The 15291-nt window shown below is 35.2% G+C and overlaps 1 protein-coding gene and 1 long non-coding RNA gene across 15 annotated transcripts in view; one reads left to right on the top strand and one right to left on the bottom strand.

Annotated features, from left to right (window-relative positions):
• The window catches only part of LOC112182268 (TMV resistance protein N), an 81291-nt gene that overhangs the window by 34374 nt on the left and 31626 nt on the right, over positions 1–15291 (top strand). For 2 of the 10 annotated variants that reach the window (XM_040512625.1, XM_040512624.1), the window contains 4 exons: positions 9905–10773; positions 12730–13484; positions 13683–14778; positions 14951–15226. In XM_040512625.1, coding sequence (XP_040368559.1) covers positions 12988–13484; positions 13683–14778; positions 14951–15226 — 1869 coding nt within the window. In that variant the 5' untranslated portion in view covers positions 9905–10773; positions 12730–12987. The other 8 variants (XM_040512628.1, XM_040512622.1, XM_040512621.1 and 5 more) reach the window with 8 other exon arrangements.
• On the bottom strand, positions 563–8784 carry LOC112182282. Of its 5 annotated transcripts, none has more exons than XR_005804588.1 (13): positions 8372–8784; positions 7628–7686; positions 7207–7326; positions 6675–6716; positions 5996–6068; positions 5830–5885; positions 4704–4776; positions 4514–4586; positions 2842–3152; positions 1691–1785; positions 1383–1457; positions 1158–1269; positions 563–840 (listed from the first exon to the last, which is right to left on the bottom strand). It is a non-coding gene; the product is annotated as an uncharacterized LOC112182282 (long non-coding RNA). The 5 variants fall into 5 exon arrangements; XR_005804589.1 differs by lacking the exon at positions 563–840 and adding an exon at positions 887–902; XR_005804590.1 differs by lacking the exons at positions 563–840; positions 1158–1269; positions 1383–1457; positions 1691–1785 and adding an exon at positions 1813–2147.

The raw sequence follows: 15291 nt of genomic DNA, 5'->3' as shown, positions 1-15291 counted from the left end.
TGGAGGCTCAGGAAATGAGTACCGATAGGTTTTTGATCGATCAACTTGTATATATTATACTTATATATATATTATATATGTTTGATTTTTTTTAGAAGTACTATAACGTAGTCTATATATATAATCATTATTTTTTTTTTATAACGTAGAGAATTACTGAGTTTTTTTTTTATTTTTACCTCAAATTTTACAGATATTTCTTCACTTTATCGGGATATATCGCAAATATCTAATATATCGGGGATATTTGAAGATGTCGGAGAAATTTCGCAGAAACGGTGACAGATAAGATATTTACCCCCATAAATATATCGGTCTGTCGAAAAAAAGAGATATCGGGGGATATATCGGAGATATCGCAGAGATTTTGAACCTTGGGTGTGCGTTTACCTTATAGCGTGAGAAGTTATCAGTAGTATCAAGTTTCATAAACTTCATGATTGATTCCTTACTTTAGAAGTTATCAGTGCAACCAAGGCAAATTTAGAAAACCTCTTCACAAAAAACGTACAGAATCAATAATTAGACTATGTCAAAACCAAATGAAACAATACCACATCTAATATACCTCAAACACACTATCCAAAAGCCAAATCAACCAATAGCAAAATGATAAACAAACACTTAGGTAATTTATTTTTATACATCAGTGAGGCATATAACATAGTTTAAGCAAATATTCTACTGAAATGGAATAGAAAAGATCTCACTATTTAGTCTTGATTACAAAGCTAGAAGTGAAAGGAAGGGAAGGTCCTCACCCAATTTCTCACAGCAGGAACACATATATCATGACATATATGAATTGACAGCCATCTGAAGTAATAGGTTTCCTACTGCCTGCATATTGTCCATGATTTCATCAAATTAACTCGGGAACCCAAAGGCAATTTATAGGTTGTCTAAAATAAACGCACAGCAACACAAAATCAAATTAATTCAGCAACCCAAAGAGCAGTTGAGAGCAAAAGAATCAGTAGCATTTTGAAGTTCATTAACATGAAGTATGATATAACTTCTTTCAATACGAATATGCTTCTTAGTCTCTAGCATCAGATATAGATTACTAAGCTGCACAACAGATACTCTCTTTTAATATTTTTTTCTCCCATCAGCTTATCTCCATATTAATAATAATGATATCAATAGTTGATTACCTCATGATGTGCAGCAGTCTTATCATCCACAACAAAATAATCATGTCCAATCCATGATAGAATGCTGCCTCCGCTGGCCGAAAGCATAAACTCAATCCCCTTATTCTAGTTGCTTACATTTACACGTAAAAATTTGTCCGAATCAGCAAACATTGACATTTCGTACAATAATGTGGAAGTATTGAAAAACTGCATAACAAAATCAATCTAAGCATACTTTTGTACCTTTCTAGATCCTATGTAAGTCTAACTAAAGCAGGTTCGATCCCAAAGTTCCAAATCCAATACCAATGGCAGAACCTAAAGTCACAAACTTCAATCAGTAAAAGCTTAAAATACTAATACCCTATAACTAAAAACAACAAAAGAAACCATTTTGCAAAGATGGGCATCTCAGATAATCAAAGATGCAGTCAAACTGTTGTCTTCTCTGATAAAATGACTTCATATTAGAACATGGAAAAATGTAATGCTATTTATCACAACCTAACAAAAACGAAAATACTTTCTTGTTGAACAAAATTGGCATGTACCTTTGTTCAGAACACCAATACCATTCTCCAACTCCAGATCATGGAGACATGCCTGGAAAAAGTGATTCTAACTCCAGATCTTGTGAGATAGTTTTCTGACATAAAAAAAGAGCATCAGGAAGCAATTGCCGAACTTTCAAGACCAAGTGAGTTGTATCAATATACACCGGCAGATTACATAAAAGTTAACTCTACGTTGAGAACAACATAGCCACAAAGGCAGAGGAAAAGCATGCACTTTTGAACCCAGAAACAATTCAATTGAACAGACCTAATACCACTTCATAGTTTTGACTTTTCGATATGAACCCAGAACAACACAGCATCCAATTTAGCTCTGTCTTTTCTCCCCAATTTCCTTACCCAACCAAATCAAATGCAAGCAAAGGGGCTCAACAGAAACCATAGATAACCCAGAGCGCACCCACATAGTATCTTCATGAGCAGCCACTGCAAGCTTAAAATTTTTCAACATTTCAACCAATCCGATGTGAAAGACTAAAACCAAATTCAATATTTCACCTCTTGTTTGTTTTTCTTCCCAATCACTCATACATATGGAGGAAAAGAATTAAAAAAAAAAACTAAAAATTAGATCTAATCTAACATGAAAATTCATAAACACACAATATGAAGCACTGCCAAGTTTCTGAATTACCCAGACCCAGTAAATCATGAATCACAGAGAAAAAGGATAAAGCAAAAACAACCGGTCAATAATATTTGTTTGAACAATAGAGATACACTCATTGAATAAAAGCTTGCTTAATCAACAAAAAGCTTATGTTCTATTAAGTGTAAACAACAAAAAGCTTATGTTCTATGAAGCAACCACGCCAAAAAAAAAAAAAAAAAAAATTGCAGAAACCAAAGAGTTACTTGGAGTGACTTCATTCAGCGCAGGGAGAGATAGAAACCAAGGAGGACTAAACTCAGGAAACTTTCTTATTCTTGTAAAGGAAAAGTTGCAGACTTTGAAATCAAGTTTCATATACAAAGAATTGAATTAGATGATCTTTAATTAACAAAAGAAGGAAAGAACAAAGGTATTTGTTTTGATAAATTGCAGAATTTCAAAAATCAATCAGTATCAAGATAACGACACTTAACTTGTTCCAATCAATCCCAGAAATCAAGATATTGCTATATACCTTTTCCGAAAGGAAGGCAAACTGATTTGCCGTCTTCTCTTTTGTATCTCAACGCTCGACGTTTTATAGAGACTGCAAAAACAGAGAAAAACAATTTCGGATAAAAAAATATGACATTGATGTTAATCTCACAAAGTGGAAGTGTTACCGAGCTAGTGATTTTGATCACCGACTTTCAGGTTAGATAACAGTGATTCTTGATGGTAATGGAGGCTTCCCGAACATTAGAGATCATCCGTTTTGCTTATAACCCAAAGAAAGAGATAGAGTCGAAGGTTGGAGTCGGTGTAAGTAGAGGCTTCCCAAACAAACTGAAAACAGATATTTGTACAACGATGGCAGCGCCGTAAGTTGAGGGAAAACAGAGGGCAAAAGCGTCATTTCTCACCCCCAAGATGAACAGTAAAATGAATAGTGCAGGAGCTTTAGTATATAGTAGATACTAGGAATAGTTGCCCACGCTTTGCTGCATGAGTTATGCTGTTGCAGAGGATGTTGTAGAGGAGTTATGCATATTTAGTCTGAAACTTGTGGAAGTTGAAACTTTAATTGATGTAATGAGATATTAAATTTTAAGAATAGAGTAGCAAATAAATAACTGGTATTTTATCAACTTGATTTGTTGGTATTTTATCAACTAATTGCAGTGTAGAAGTGCAGGTTCCGCTAATTGAGACGTATTATTCCGCTTTACTTGGTTGCATGAGACATACTCACGGTGATTCAAATGCAGTAGACCCAATTTGAGCATAAATAGAATTTTGTGGTGTGTAAAGGAACTAACTTTAACATCTCCAGTCAAAAAAACTTAAAAATTCATCATTACAGTATACTGAAAACCAGTTCATGAATCAAAAACAAATGCCATTATCAAAAACACATACCAGTATGTTCACTTCTATATTTCTGAACTTTACAGAAAACAAATAGATATCTACTTTGAGATTGGTAAGAAATTAAGGAAAAGAAAAGAAAACCGATGTTTTTTAGGAGAAATTTCTATATAGTATATACAGAGACTACCAAAAATATGCAGGGATATAAAATTGTAAGGAGAACTAAAAGCTATCAGATATCGATTTCATTAATGACAAACATTTTACATGTTTACTGCAACATATTTTACAACACTCATATTAATAATCTGTCACTGCCTCTTCCTTTGCAGGAAATAACAAAAACAATTTTCAAAAGTGCTGCATTTCTCAAAGAAAGAGATTTCAGACACAACAATGATAGAAGATCTCTCCTATAACAAACAACATGTGAGAAAAGATCTCAAAGTTCCCAAGTTCAGCACCTTTGTGTGACTAAAAAATTACAACATGAGTACTGAAGGAGGCTGCTATACATCTACTCATAGCTGATTGAGTTATCACTGTTTCACCCAAAGAAGAAAAAGAAAGATGTTCAACTGCAGTCATCATCCAAAGTTAAAAAATCTTGCAGATGGAGAATTTGAGAAATGCTATGAAAACATAATATTAGCTAATGCACACCTCCACATCAAATCAAGAAGAAGTATCTATTTACATCATGAACATCACATTAAACAACACTAAACTACGTGGATATATGCATTTAGCATTTACCAGGCATAAATAGTGATGCAGATATTGAAATTGAAAAGTGTAAAATGATGTCCAAGACTGTAAATACTGTATCGTCTGACCTTTGAGTGCCACAGTGTTGGAGGATAATACAAATAAATCAATGATCAAAATCACAGGAAGCCATTCCCAGACCTGTGGAAGGAGTGCTTGAATTAGATTAGATGTGGAGTCTAACCAAGTATACTTAAGGAGAGCATATAGAAAAAAAAAAAAATTAGAAAAAGAAACCATCAGATTTGCAAATCATACCAGATTCGTAAGAGAACCATGACTTTTTAGAAGCAATTCGTTTTGTATCTTTGGTATACTGATATTGCTTAACCTGTACAGAAACAGTATAAAGAATACATAACCTTTAATTGTCAAGGCAGCAAGACAGCTTTTATATGAATCTGAAGGATGCTGAATTTTCATTTTCTGTCAAAAATCTCATTTTCTGAATTTTCATTTTCTGTCAAAATCTTATATGTTGTTGCAAACGAATTATTTTTCTAAGCTTAACATCAGATGAAAAACAAAACTGCTTGAAGTTTAAAGCACTTTGGTACTGTAAGAAGTAGTAGTACATTTGTTACCTAGTAGTGAAACAACACCTGCGTGTTGATAAACTGACTTTTCTGTAATGGAAATTTGTTTGTAAGAATGATCTAACAACATACTTGGAGCAGCTTTATCAGTATAAACTAAACAAAAGAATATGGATCCGCATGCTACAACTATTTAATAAGCAACATGAATGACATTATCAAAATGCAGAACAATAATCTTGGGAATGTTCTTTTCAAAGATGAATTCCTATTGAATTCATACAGATCTAAAGGATTGTCTCTATGGCAGATAGTGATTTTGAAATAAAAAGCAGCATTGATATATAAGGCATACAGATTCACAAAACAATAAAGATTAAGGAGTTGACAATTGTCAATATTCAAACGATTTTCTAACCCTGTATTTAACAGAAATGAAATACTAAAACAAATATCCATAAGCAAAACAACAATCTTGCTGTAGATACCTCAGTGAATTAATTGAAAATCGAAGAGCTTCAAAATGAGCAAGAATTCAAAATGGAAGGAATAGTAACAACAGATCTAAAATTGAAGCTGGAAACAGAGAGAGACAAAATAGAAAGAAAGTTGAAAACTGAAAGCAGTAGCAAAACATTTTGGATACTGGAACTATTGAAAACTTAAAAGTTGGCTTATTAATTGAGATCAAATTGTATGTATTTAAAATTAATAGATACATAAAAAACGACAATGATAAAGGAAAAAGACGATAAATGTGGCTGAGTGTTTGTTGTGCTTGAAAGTATCAAATTGAAATGGTTTCATAAGATAAACAGAGAACTGATTGGAAAATATTAGATTGTTACCTTCAAAGTATTGCAGTCGATTACTCAGATGCCAAGTCATGGAAGAAACAAAGTTCCTACAATATGAAAACATTAAATTAATGCCTCAATTCTGGCAGATCAATAAATCCATATAAAGTGACCAATGTAAACTAAATTGAAGAACAAATAGGGATCGAAAACGAACCAAATTGAGGGGTGACTTTCTGCAATTTCGGCAGCTTGGCTTCTTTATTAGAAAACCACGTGTTCTGATCACCCTGTTAAATACAATTCAAATGGACATTACATAAACATATACTAAATCAACAAAATTCAGAACTTGGGAGTAGATTGGAGCAGAAAACTGAATAAAAGTAATGATGTGCGGAAGTTGAAAAAATAACCGTAGAAAGACGGTTTGTTTCAAAATCAAGCCTTTTCTATTTGCTTTTGGTATAAGTTTGTTTTCTTAGATTATCAACTAAATCTCAGTTTGGGAGCTGTACAAAACCGAAAGTGTAAATTATGATAGAAATTAAAATTGTTGAAGTAAACAAAGAAGTTTGTAAAGAAATTCAATCAAAATTCAGCTAGAAGTGTTATTCATCTACAGCTAGAGTAATATTCTATGTTCAGAAACTGGAAACTCTTTGATTCAAATCAAAAAATCGATCAGTTGGTTAACATCACAGACTTGAATGAACTTTTTGGCAAATAGACACATAGAAGATTATGTTGACCAAGCCCTCACTGTACCACCCTCAAAATTTGGTATGTAAGTTACGCAGTGGGTGCGCATTGTACCACCCTCAACATAGAACTTTTTGACCAAGCCTGGCCCTCATTTAACAAAACAAATATACATATAGAAGATTACTTCTTACCTTAATGTGGTCAACTTGATTCTTGTTGAAGAATCTAAAAGCCTGTTTTAGATAGAAAAACAACAAAAGCAAGGTTGTCATAAGTTCATGATAAACAGAGAACAAAATGTTCCGGAATTAAAAATATATTTGGGCTTTATTATAGGTCATTAGAATTTCTACCATTTATCCGAATATTGTCAAAAATTTGAAGGCGTAGCATAAAACAAAACAACAGGTAACAAATCATACTGGTTGCTAGGTTTACAATGTCATTGTGGCAGAATTAATATCACTTGTGAGCCAGGAGTGACATTAACTCCTTTACCAAATTCGAGTGACTATCTAAGTTTAAATTAAAGATCTTGATGAAACCAATCATGAGCCAAAACCAATAATACAAATTCCAAATTCGATTCCAGAATTCCATTAAGAATCTAACATAATAAAACCATTTACTTTACATGCAATAGGATACGTGGTTGCCATACATATTGGCATTTAAATCCTTAAAGATTGGTTCCAGTTTAGGAAGACCCTTTAATAAACTTACCAGCTTTTTGTGGCAGATGAATCCAATTGCCACCAGTTCCATGAGTCCCAAGACTTAGCTTTATCTTCCTCAGGAGACCACTGTCCTTTTTTGACATTAGCTTTGTCACAACATGGAGCTCTTGCCATGGTCAATAGTATAGAAATGAGATGTGATCATCCTAAACTCTTTATAATGAACAAATTGATTATGAAATTACTACAAATTTGACAAAATATGGAACCTAAGAATAATAAAAATGCAAAAGAACTTCTATAAGTAGTCTAAAAGTACAAAACCCAGAAGGCATGTTAGCAACTAATCCAACCTTATAAGTAGTCTAAGAATAATAAAATGCAAAAGAACTTCCATTCGCAACTCAAACTCGTAAACCAATTGAGCAGCCACACAATTCGTAATGCAGATGTTGAGAATCACTTACCACACTTTCCTCAGCATCTTTTGGCTGAGATTTTACTCCAAACTCGTTTCTGTCATTGCCTGAAAAAACAAAATCAAGAAAAGCCTTTCAATAACATATACAAATCAATAAAATATCAATCAATATTAAAATTAAAACCAATTTCCTACTACTTGATATCGTTTACTTTTAGTTAACTATCAAATGTTTTGTATTATCAGGGTATATTGTTGATGTGTCCTAAAAAATTAGTTCCACTTCATGTACCAAATGCGTTGTCAATGCTGCATGAAGAAGTCAGAGAATAAGATCGAATTTAATTCTTGTCATTAGTCACCATTATGTGAGAGACCCTTAAGAACATTAACAGCAGAAACAGATTTCTTGTCATTGATCACCATCATCTGATTTGTTAATAGTCAGATATGTATTAACAAATCTGCAGGAACACACCTTCTCGAAAGTAACTAACCAGAAGTTTTGAAAAAAAAACAAAACAGTAATGTCTCCCGAAGAACTCACCAGAGTCAAATCAGAAAAACACCACTCCAATAATATCTCAACTGAAAAGCCTTAAGCAGATGTTGAGGATAAAGGAAAGCTTGAAAATATAAGCTTCACCCATTTTGAGTTATGTCTAATCAGTTTCCATTCTTAGTATCACAATTCAATCACACACATTAATTTTTTCTCCAAGAGTTTGATCTGTGCAGACGTAAATAATCAGAAAATTGAACTAAAGTAATTAAATTGAGCTAATCTTACATGCAGTAAGCAGTGAGGGGCTTCGCAAGCTCAGAGGCCACAATACAGTCCGTCCTCTGTTACTTCACTCAAATCCCAGGTATGTGCAGAACTAATGACTAAAATCAAGACAAAGACAAAAAAAAAGGTCATCAAGCCGATACGTGTGTATGGTAATCGATCACTACACGTGGAAGGTTGGAAGGACTGCACATCTTCTACGAACTAAGATCCTGGTATTCCTCTTCGCTCTGTTACCCTAACCCAAAGTTACACTGATGTAGATTAGGCAAATACAATTCCTGGATCAGCTTCTCCGATTTCTATTGGGCTGTTCTGAGCATGGCGGAAACAAACTCTCCTTTTCTCTCCCTCCTCCGCTGCACTCTTCTCTCTCCGCGCGATTCGCGCAAAAATTCCCAAAAGAGGGAGGATTCTAGAACGACAGAATGGCAGGGCCGTAGTTAACAAAAAATGGAGGGCAAAAGAGTCATTTCATACACCAAAGATGTGCAGGAGCTTCAGTATATATAGTAAATTAAAATTAGATAGTGAGAGTGCAGACTGTAATTTAGAGAGTGCAAATTTCATTTTCCAAAAATTAATAGGGTAAAAATAACCGTAATTTAGAATCTCATAATATTTTTTTTTCTAAATTAAATTATAACTTTTCCAAATTGAGGGGCTCCATCCGTAAATTCTGCAAATTGTCACTGTTGCTGTTTGTTCCGTTTCATGTTTCCTTTGTTCAAACTTTGTTTAGGCCGTGGCTCTCTTCTCAACTTCACTTCACCAAATTCAAAACAAAAACCCTTTCGGAAAGGTCAGTTCTTCTCCTTCTATGTCTTTACAGTTGAGTCAACTTCTCCTCGATGGTTAAATGTTAATGATTCTTTGTATTTTCTCTCTTCTGGGTTCTCTCAGTTCTCTGGGCTTCCATTTCCGAATGTTTATCTGAATCAACTAAGAAAATTCAATTGCTTTGAGATTCTGGGCTAATCTAATCTCGGCTGTTAAAAGCGGTGAAAGTCTGAATCTTTTCAGCTTAGAAAGAGGTAGAGTTTTCAATTTAATAACTTTTCATTTTCTTCTTGCATATTTAGGTTGCAAGCTTCAGAAAACTATGATCTTGCATGTATGTGCTTGATTGAAAAAGGTATGCTTTTTTTTCATTTAATTTTAGGATAGTCTGATTATTATATAATATGTGAAGCTTAAAATGACATATGCTCCAATGCTATTGTAGATGACTATGTGTCGTAACAATTACCACATACAGTTGGTTTATGGCTTGGAAATCATAATCGATTAGTCAATAGAAAGCTTTAAGATGAACTTAAGTTACCAACATAGTTGAGTAGGCAAAAAGTATGAAATCATACTACATTAGGATTATGCGGCGAATATTTTGGATTGTTATTTGAATTTGAATCCGTGCATAGGCTTTTCGTCTACTATCAATATCAAAGATTAGGGGGGAAGAAAATTGATTGAGGGCTATACTGTTTTCCTCTTAAAGACAATTGATTATGTTTGTTGCTCATTGTGTATCAGGGAGTAGTCCCTTTTTCCAGATTGAAGTGGGATGGATATAAACAAAGAAACCAAGGAGCCTTCCTTTCGTAATTCATCTGTTAGAGAATATTGCAAGCTTACTCCTTCCTTTTGTATATTCTGCAGCAATATCACCTGATTTGGAGACCTTGCGGAACACGACAAGGTGTTAGACTTAATGCTAACTAATGAAGTGGGTAGAAAGGTATCAATTGCACAAGGGTCTGCACTCATGAGAGTGGCTGCAGCAGTGTATTCAGAAATATCTTTTCTTAAATCTATGAGGGAAACTTCTTTAAGTAATGGAGTTGTTTCTTTTCACCGTGCTCCTATATATATGGGCTTATATGTGGATTGCTTGGGTTGGATAGCAGTACTTCTCAAAGAGTTTTCATGTTTATCACAATGAGAGATGTTATGTCTGCTGCAACAAGGCTGAATTTGGTCGGACCCCTTGGTGCGGCTGTTCTGCAACATCATATAGCTCCTATCTCTGAAGCTATACTGAATCAATGCAAGGACCTTCTAGTTGAGGAAGCATGCCTTAACTGTTCCTTTGCTTGATATCGTGCAGGGTTATCATAGCTACCTGTTTTCTAGATTATTCTGTTCCTGAAGGCCCAAATAGACGCATTGACTGGTGGAGTCTGCCTGAAATTTTCAGATATATTGTAAGCCCTGAAAATTTGGTCATATTGGAAACGCCGGATGAACTCTCCAGGTTTGCATTATTTTGTACATAGCTGACTTAACTGTTCTGCCATCTTAGAAGATCGTGTTGAATCCAAAAGTAGTACCATAAAGCATTTTATGCACCTGTTCTCGTTGTGGATTCAAGAATTAAAGAGCGACACTCCAACACAAATATGGTTAGTTTTGTAATTGGTTTAATTATAAGTGGATATTGGATAAAATTTCAGTGAACTCCTATTCTAATTTACATATACATTCAGTAATGCTTATTTACTGTCCACTGTGCAATTTCTTTTGCAAGTGAACTAGGAGTTTTGTTCATATCTTTTACTTTATGGCATATGGGGGGTTTGAGATCATATAGGCTGAATTTTATGGCATGTAAATATATCTGATCACAGCTAGTTGTTGAGTGATGCTATAGGTATATTATTATGTAAATCTATGCAATTGGAGTAGGGATAAAATGGTAGTAGGATACTTCTTTTAACCTTAATGGTTCAGTCACTGGTCTTATTATTACAATAGTCAAGCTTTGGACGTCAATGAGCAATTTTCATGTTAAGTGATATAGGGAAGCCCCTTGGTCATTTTCTTCATCTCTATCTCTCATATCATATTATGTCGTCATGGAAATCTATTAGCTTAAACTGCTCTATTGTTTGATTTCAGATTAATTGTTTCCCTTATATCTGGGTCATGACTCTTAGATTTTCTTCCAAATTTTCAGCGCCATGTATTTAGAAATTTGTACCGTTTTATATTTGATCATGTGGAGGTGGGAAAAAACTCAAATTGGCGGGCTGCATAATTCGTTAGAATAGGGTCTGCCTTTTTTGTTAGTGTTTAGACACGCCATTAAGAAGGTAATAGGAAAAAGAAAAAGCCTATTGTCAAACATGGATCTAATAAGCATAGCTCAATTTTTGAATTCTTTGATAGTAAAGAGTACCTCTTTTTGTATTATTTTGGTTCATATTACAGCAGAACTTGTGGAAACTACTACCTAAAGATTTGCAACCAGGTCCTTATCCTTTATCAATCTGCTCCAAGTTTTGATTTAGTCATTAATTGCATGCAAGATGGTCTTGTCTGTGCATAAGTTTGAGAGAATTTTTCAATTGGACATGATACATCGATGAAATGATACCTCTCTCCCCCTCCCTCCCTCCCTTTCTCCCTCACTATTAATATTCAGGTGTGAAAAGCAAACTGTTCTATGTAGCGACGCCAAAACCAAAGGGGATATTCCTCAAATCCGGACCTGCTGGCATAAACTATGACCAAGAAGATTAGCCCATGTCTGTTGACACTCACTCTTCAAATAATCAATATTTTAACAAATTCAAATCTAAAGCATAGATTGCTTACTTTGTATGCTGTTATTTACTGTTGACTAAAACCAAAACAGAGTATTGAGTGGAGTGAATGAGTAAAACTAAAATGAAATTCAGTGGGTAAGCTAATGTACACATCCAAAACCAGAGCAGCACAGCAGCACATTCATATTTGTATTTCAATTATATGGAAGACATGGGGTGGAAGGACGGACGATCGAAGACTATGGAAACCAAGCTTTGCCTGATATGCAGCTATAGCGGTCACATTCAAGACAGACCGTTGAGCTACGTGGGCGGCGTTACATGCATTGTGGCTGCTGAACGGCACTGGATTCAAACAGTGCCATCATCATCGTCATCCATGCAAATATGAAGTATTTCCATGTTTTAGAGGAACAAATATGAAGTATTTCCGTTGAGCAACAAATTTGTTTGTCGGAAGAACTTTGTAAGGCATAAGAAATAGGGCAATCTTTGCAGGAGTTTACCGAGCATGAAGAAGTTTATTTGAATAATGGGGACAAAGTTTCGAAATGGAGCAATGCTTTGACAAACTTGTCTTTCTGGCTTTGTTCGTCGACTTACATACATTGCACTATGTTTTCTGATCCATTCATATTGAAAAATAGACTCAGCAATATTAATTCATGGTGATTATGAACAGATTAGGAAACAAATCAAGTGTGGCTGTTGTTGAATTAGACTCGTCTTAGCCTGGATTCAATGGACTTTTCAACAGTGCAATTGATATATAACTCAGTATTTTATTTTTTCCCGGTTTGTTGTTTTCAGGGATGAAACCAATGTCATCAAAAGTATCTGCTGCAACAATGCTCAATTTTGTTGGACCCCTTGATGCGGCCGTTCTGTAAAAATTGTCATTTGGGTTGGTTCCAAATGAGATGGAAAATTAAAAATTGTCAGAAAGATGTATATAAAGTAGAATGTGAGGACCCTTTTAGCTGGAGAGTGGAATCAAGTCAGACCATTGACTAGAAAGAGAGTATTTCCGTCAACAACAGACGACTCTGATTCAATTCCGATTAGGAGATGGCATCAACCTCTTCTCGTCGTCAATGGAAATACGATGTGTTTCTAAACTTCAGGGGGAAAGATACCCGCAAATATTTTACCAGTAATCTGTATGCTGAATTAAATCAGAAAGGAATTCTCTCCTTTTGGGATGGGGCAGAGCTTGAGAAAGGGAAATCCATTTGGCCTGAACTTTTAGCTGCAATTGAGGACTCTAGATTTGCGATTGTCATTCTCTCAGAGAACTATGCTTCTTCTTCATGGTGCTTGGATGAACTCGTCAAGATTATTCAATGCGTGAAAGAGATGGGCCAACAAGTCCTGCCCGTCTTCTACAAGGTGGATCCTTCTGATGTGCGGCACCAAAGGGGAAGGTTTGAGCTCAAAAGGGACCCCGAAGTAGAAGTAAGGGCACATGAAGAAGTTTATGGGAATAATGAGGACAGACTAAATGCGTGGAGAGATGCTTTGACACAGGTGGCCAACCTTTCTGGCTGGGATTCCAAGAATTATCAGTAAGTCTCCTTCATAGTTTATGATTTAAATTGGATTGGATGGATACGAATGGAGAGTAATGAACATCCAGTAAATTTGAGAGACTCACTGGATTAGCATTTTGCATTTACTTAATGTTGCCAAATGCTAATATTGTTTTTGCTGCTTATGTTACATTGCTAAGTTTCTAACTCACAATTTTATCTAAATTTTCTCAGACATGAATCAAGTTTAATTGACGAGATTGTTAATCATATACTAAAGAAGTCCGTGTATACATCTTCAAGTGTTGACAAGGGCTTCATAGGAATGGGTTCTCGCATTGATGATTTATTAAGCAATTACATATATCCGCAGCTTGGTGGGGTGCGTTTTATAGGGATCCATGGCATGCGGGGCATAGGTAAGACAACACTTGCTCGAGCTATCCATGATCAAATTTGTCAGGATTTTGATCGAATTTGCTTTCTTTCAAATGTTAGAGAAATGTGTAAAAACAATGGCCTAGTTTCTCTACAAGAAAAACTTCTTTCCAGAATCCTGATGGCAAAAGTTGAAAATATAGAGGATGTATACACAGGAGCTGCTATGATAGAAAGGCGGTTGTGTAGAAAAAAGGTGTTGGTTGTTATTGATGATGTGGATCAGTTGACACAATTAGAGAAATTGGCTGGAAGTCGCAACTGGTTTGGTTCAGGGACTAGAATTATCATAACCACCACAGATTTTCAGTTGTTAAAGGCACATGGTGTTGATGCTACGTACAAGGCTAATGGCTTAAACTGTGATGAAGCACTTCAACTTTTGAGTTTGAAGGCTTTTAAGAAATGTCCCCCACCAGAAGATTATTTGCATCTGTGCTACGATATTACAGGGTATGCTAAGGGGCTTCCCTTGGCTCTCGTGGTTTTAGGTTCTTTTCTATTTGGTAGAAGCGCTGATGAATGGGCAAGTGCAATAGATAGGCTAAAGAACACACCAGATAAACACATTATTGAGGTGCTTCGGATTAGTTTTGATGGACTGGATGAAAAAGACAAAGAAATATTCCTACATATCGCTTGCTTTTACAAGGGGAAGGATAAGGATCGTGTGACACAAATACTAGACTATTGCCAGCTAAACCCTGTCATTGGTTTGAGTGTTCTTGCTGATAGATCTCTCATAACTATCTCCAACAACGAACTATGGATGCATGATTTGCTACAAGAATTGGGCTGGGAAATTGTTCGTGAACAGTCTCCTAAAGAGCCAGGCAAACGTAGTAGATTATGGTCTCATGAAGACATCAACAATGTGCTGAAGAAAAATAAGGTAAGAGTTTGATAATGAATAAAAGAAGCTAAGCATCTATTATTTCTGTTATGCACTTCAATTATTGTGTAAAAAAAGAAATAAGGCAGATTTAATTACTTGTCATCTGCTTATGTCTTGGTATTCTTTGTGTTCTGCACTTGAGTTATTATTCTTTGTTTTTCATTATCAGGGAACAGATTCAATCCAAGGCATGATAATGGAGTTGACTAAATTACGAGTGGCTCATTGGAAGCCAGAAGCCTTTACAAATTTGTCTCAACTTGGTCTTCTCCATATTCGTAATGTGGACCTTCCCAAAGGCCTCACTTGTCTTTCTAGTTCCTTGAGACTCCTCGAATGGACTGGGTATCCCTTAAGATCTCTCCCAAAAATTTTTGAAGCAGATGAACTTATTGAACTTAACTTGTGCCACAGCAACATTAAACAGCTTTGGAAGGGAACAAAGGTATGGCTATTAGTTAATAGATTACTTGTTTATCTCTATGTGGCAAATTGTCTGTTCTGTGTGGT

Source organism: Rosa chinensis, chromosome 1, assembly GCF_002994745.2.
Source record: "Rosa chinensis cultivar Old Blush chromosome 1, RchiOBHm-V2, whole genome shotgun sequence".
Taxonomy (NCBI): domain Eukaryota; kingdom Viridiplantae; phylum Streptophyta; class Magnoliopsida; order Rosales; family Rosaceae; genus Rosa; species Rosa chinensis.
The sequence above is the reverse complement of the archived record's forward strand: the minus strand, read 5'-3'. Positions and strand labels throughout refer to the sequence as shown.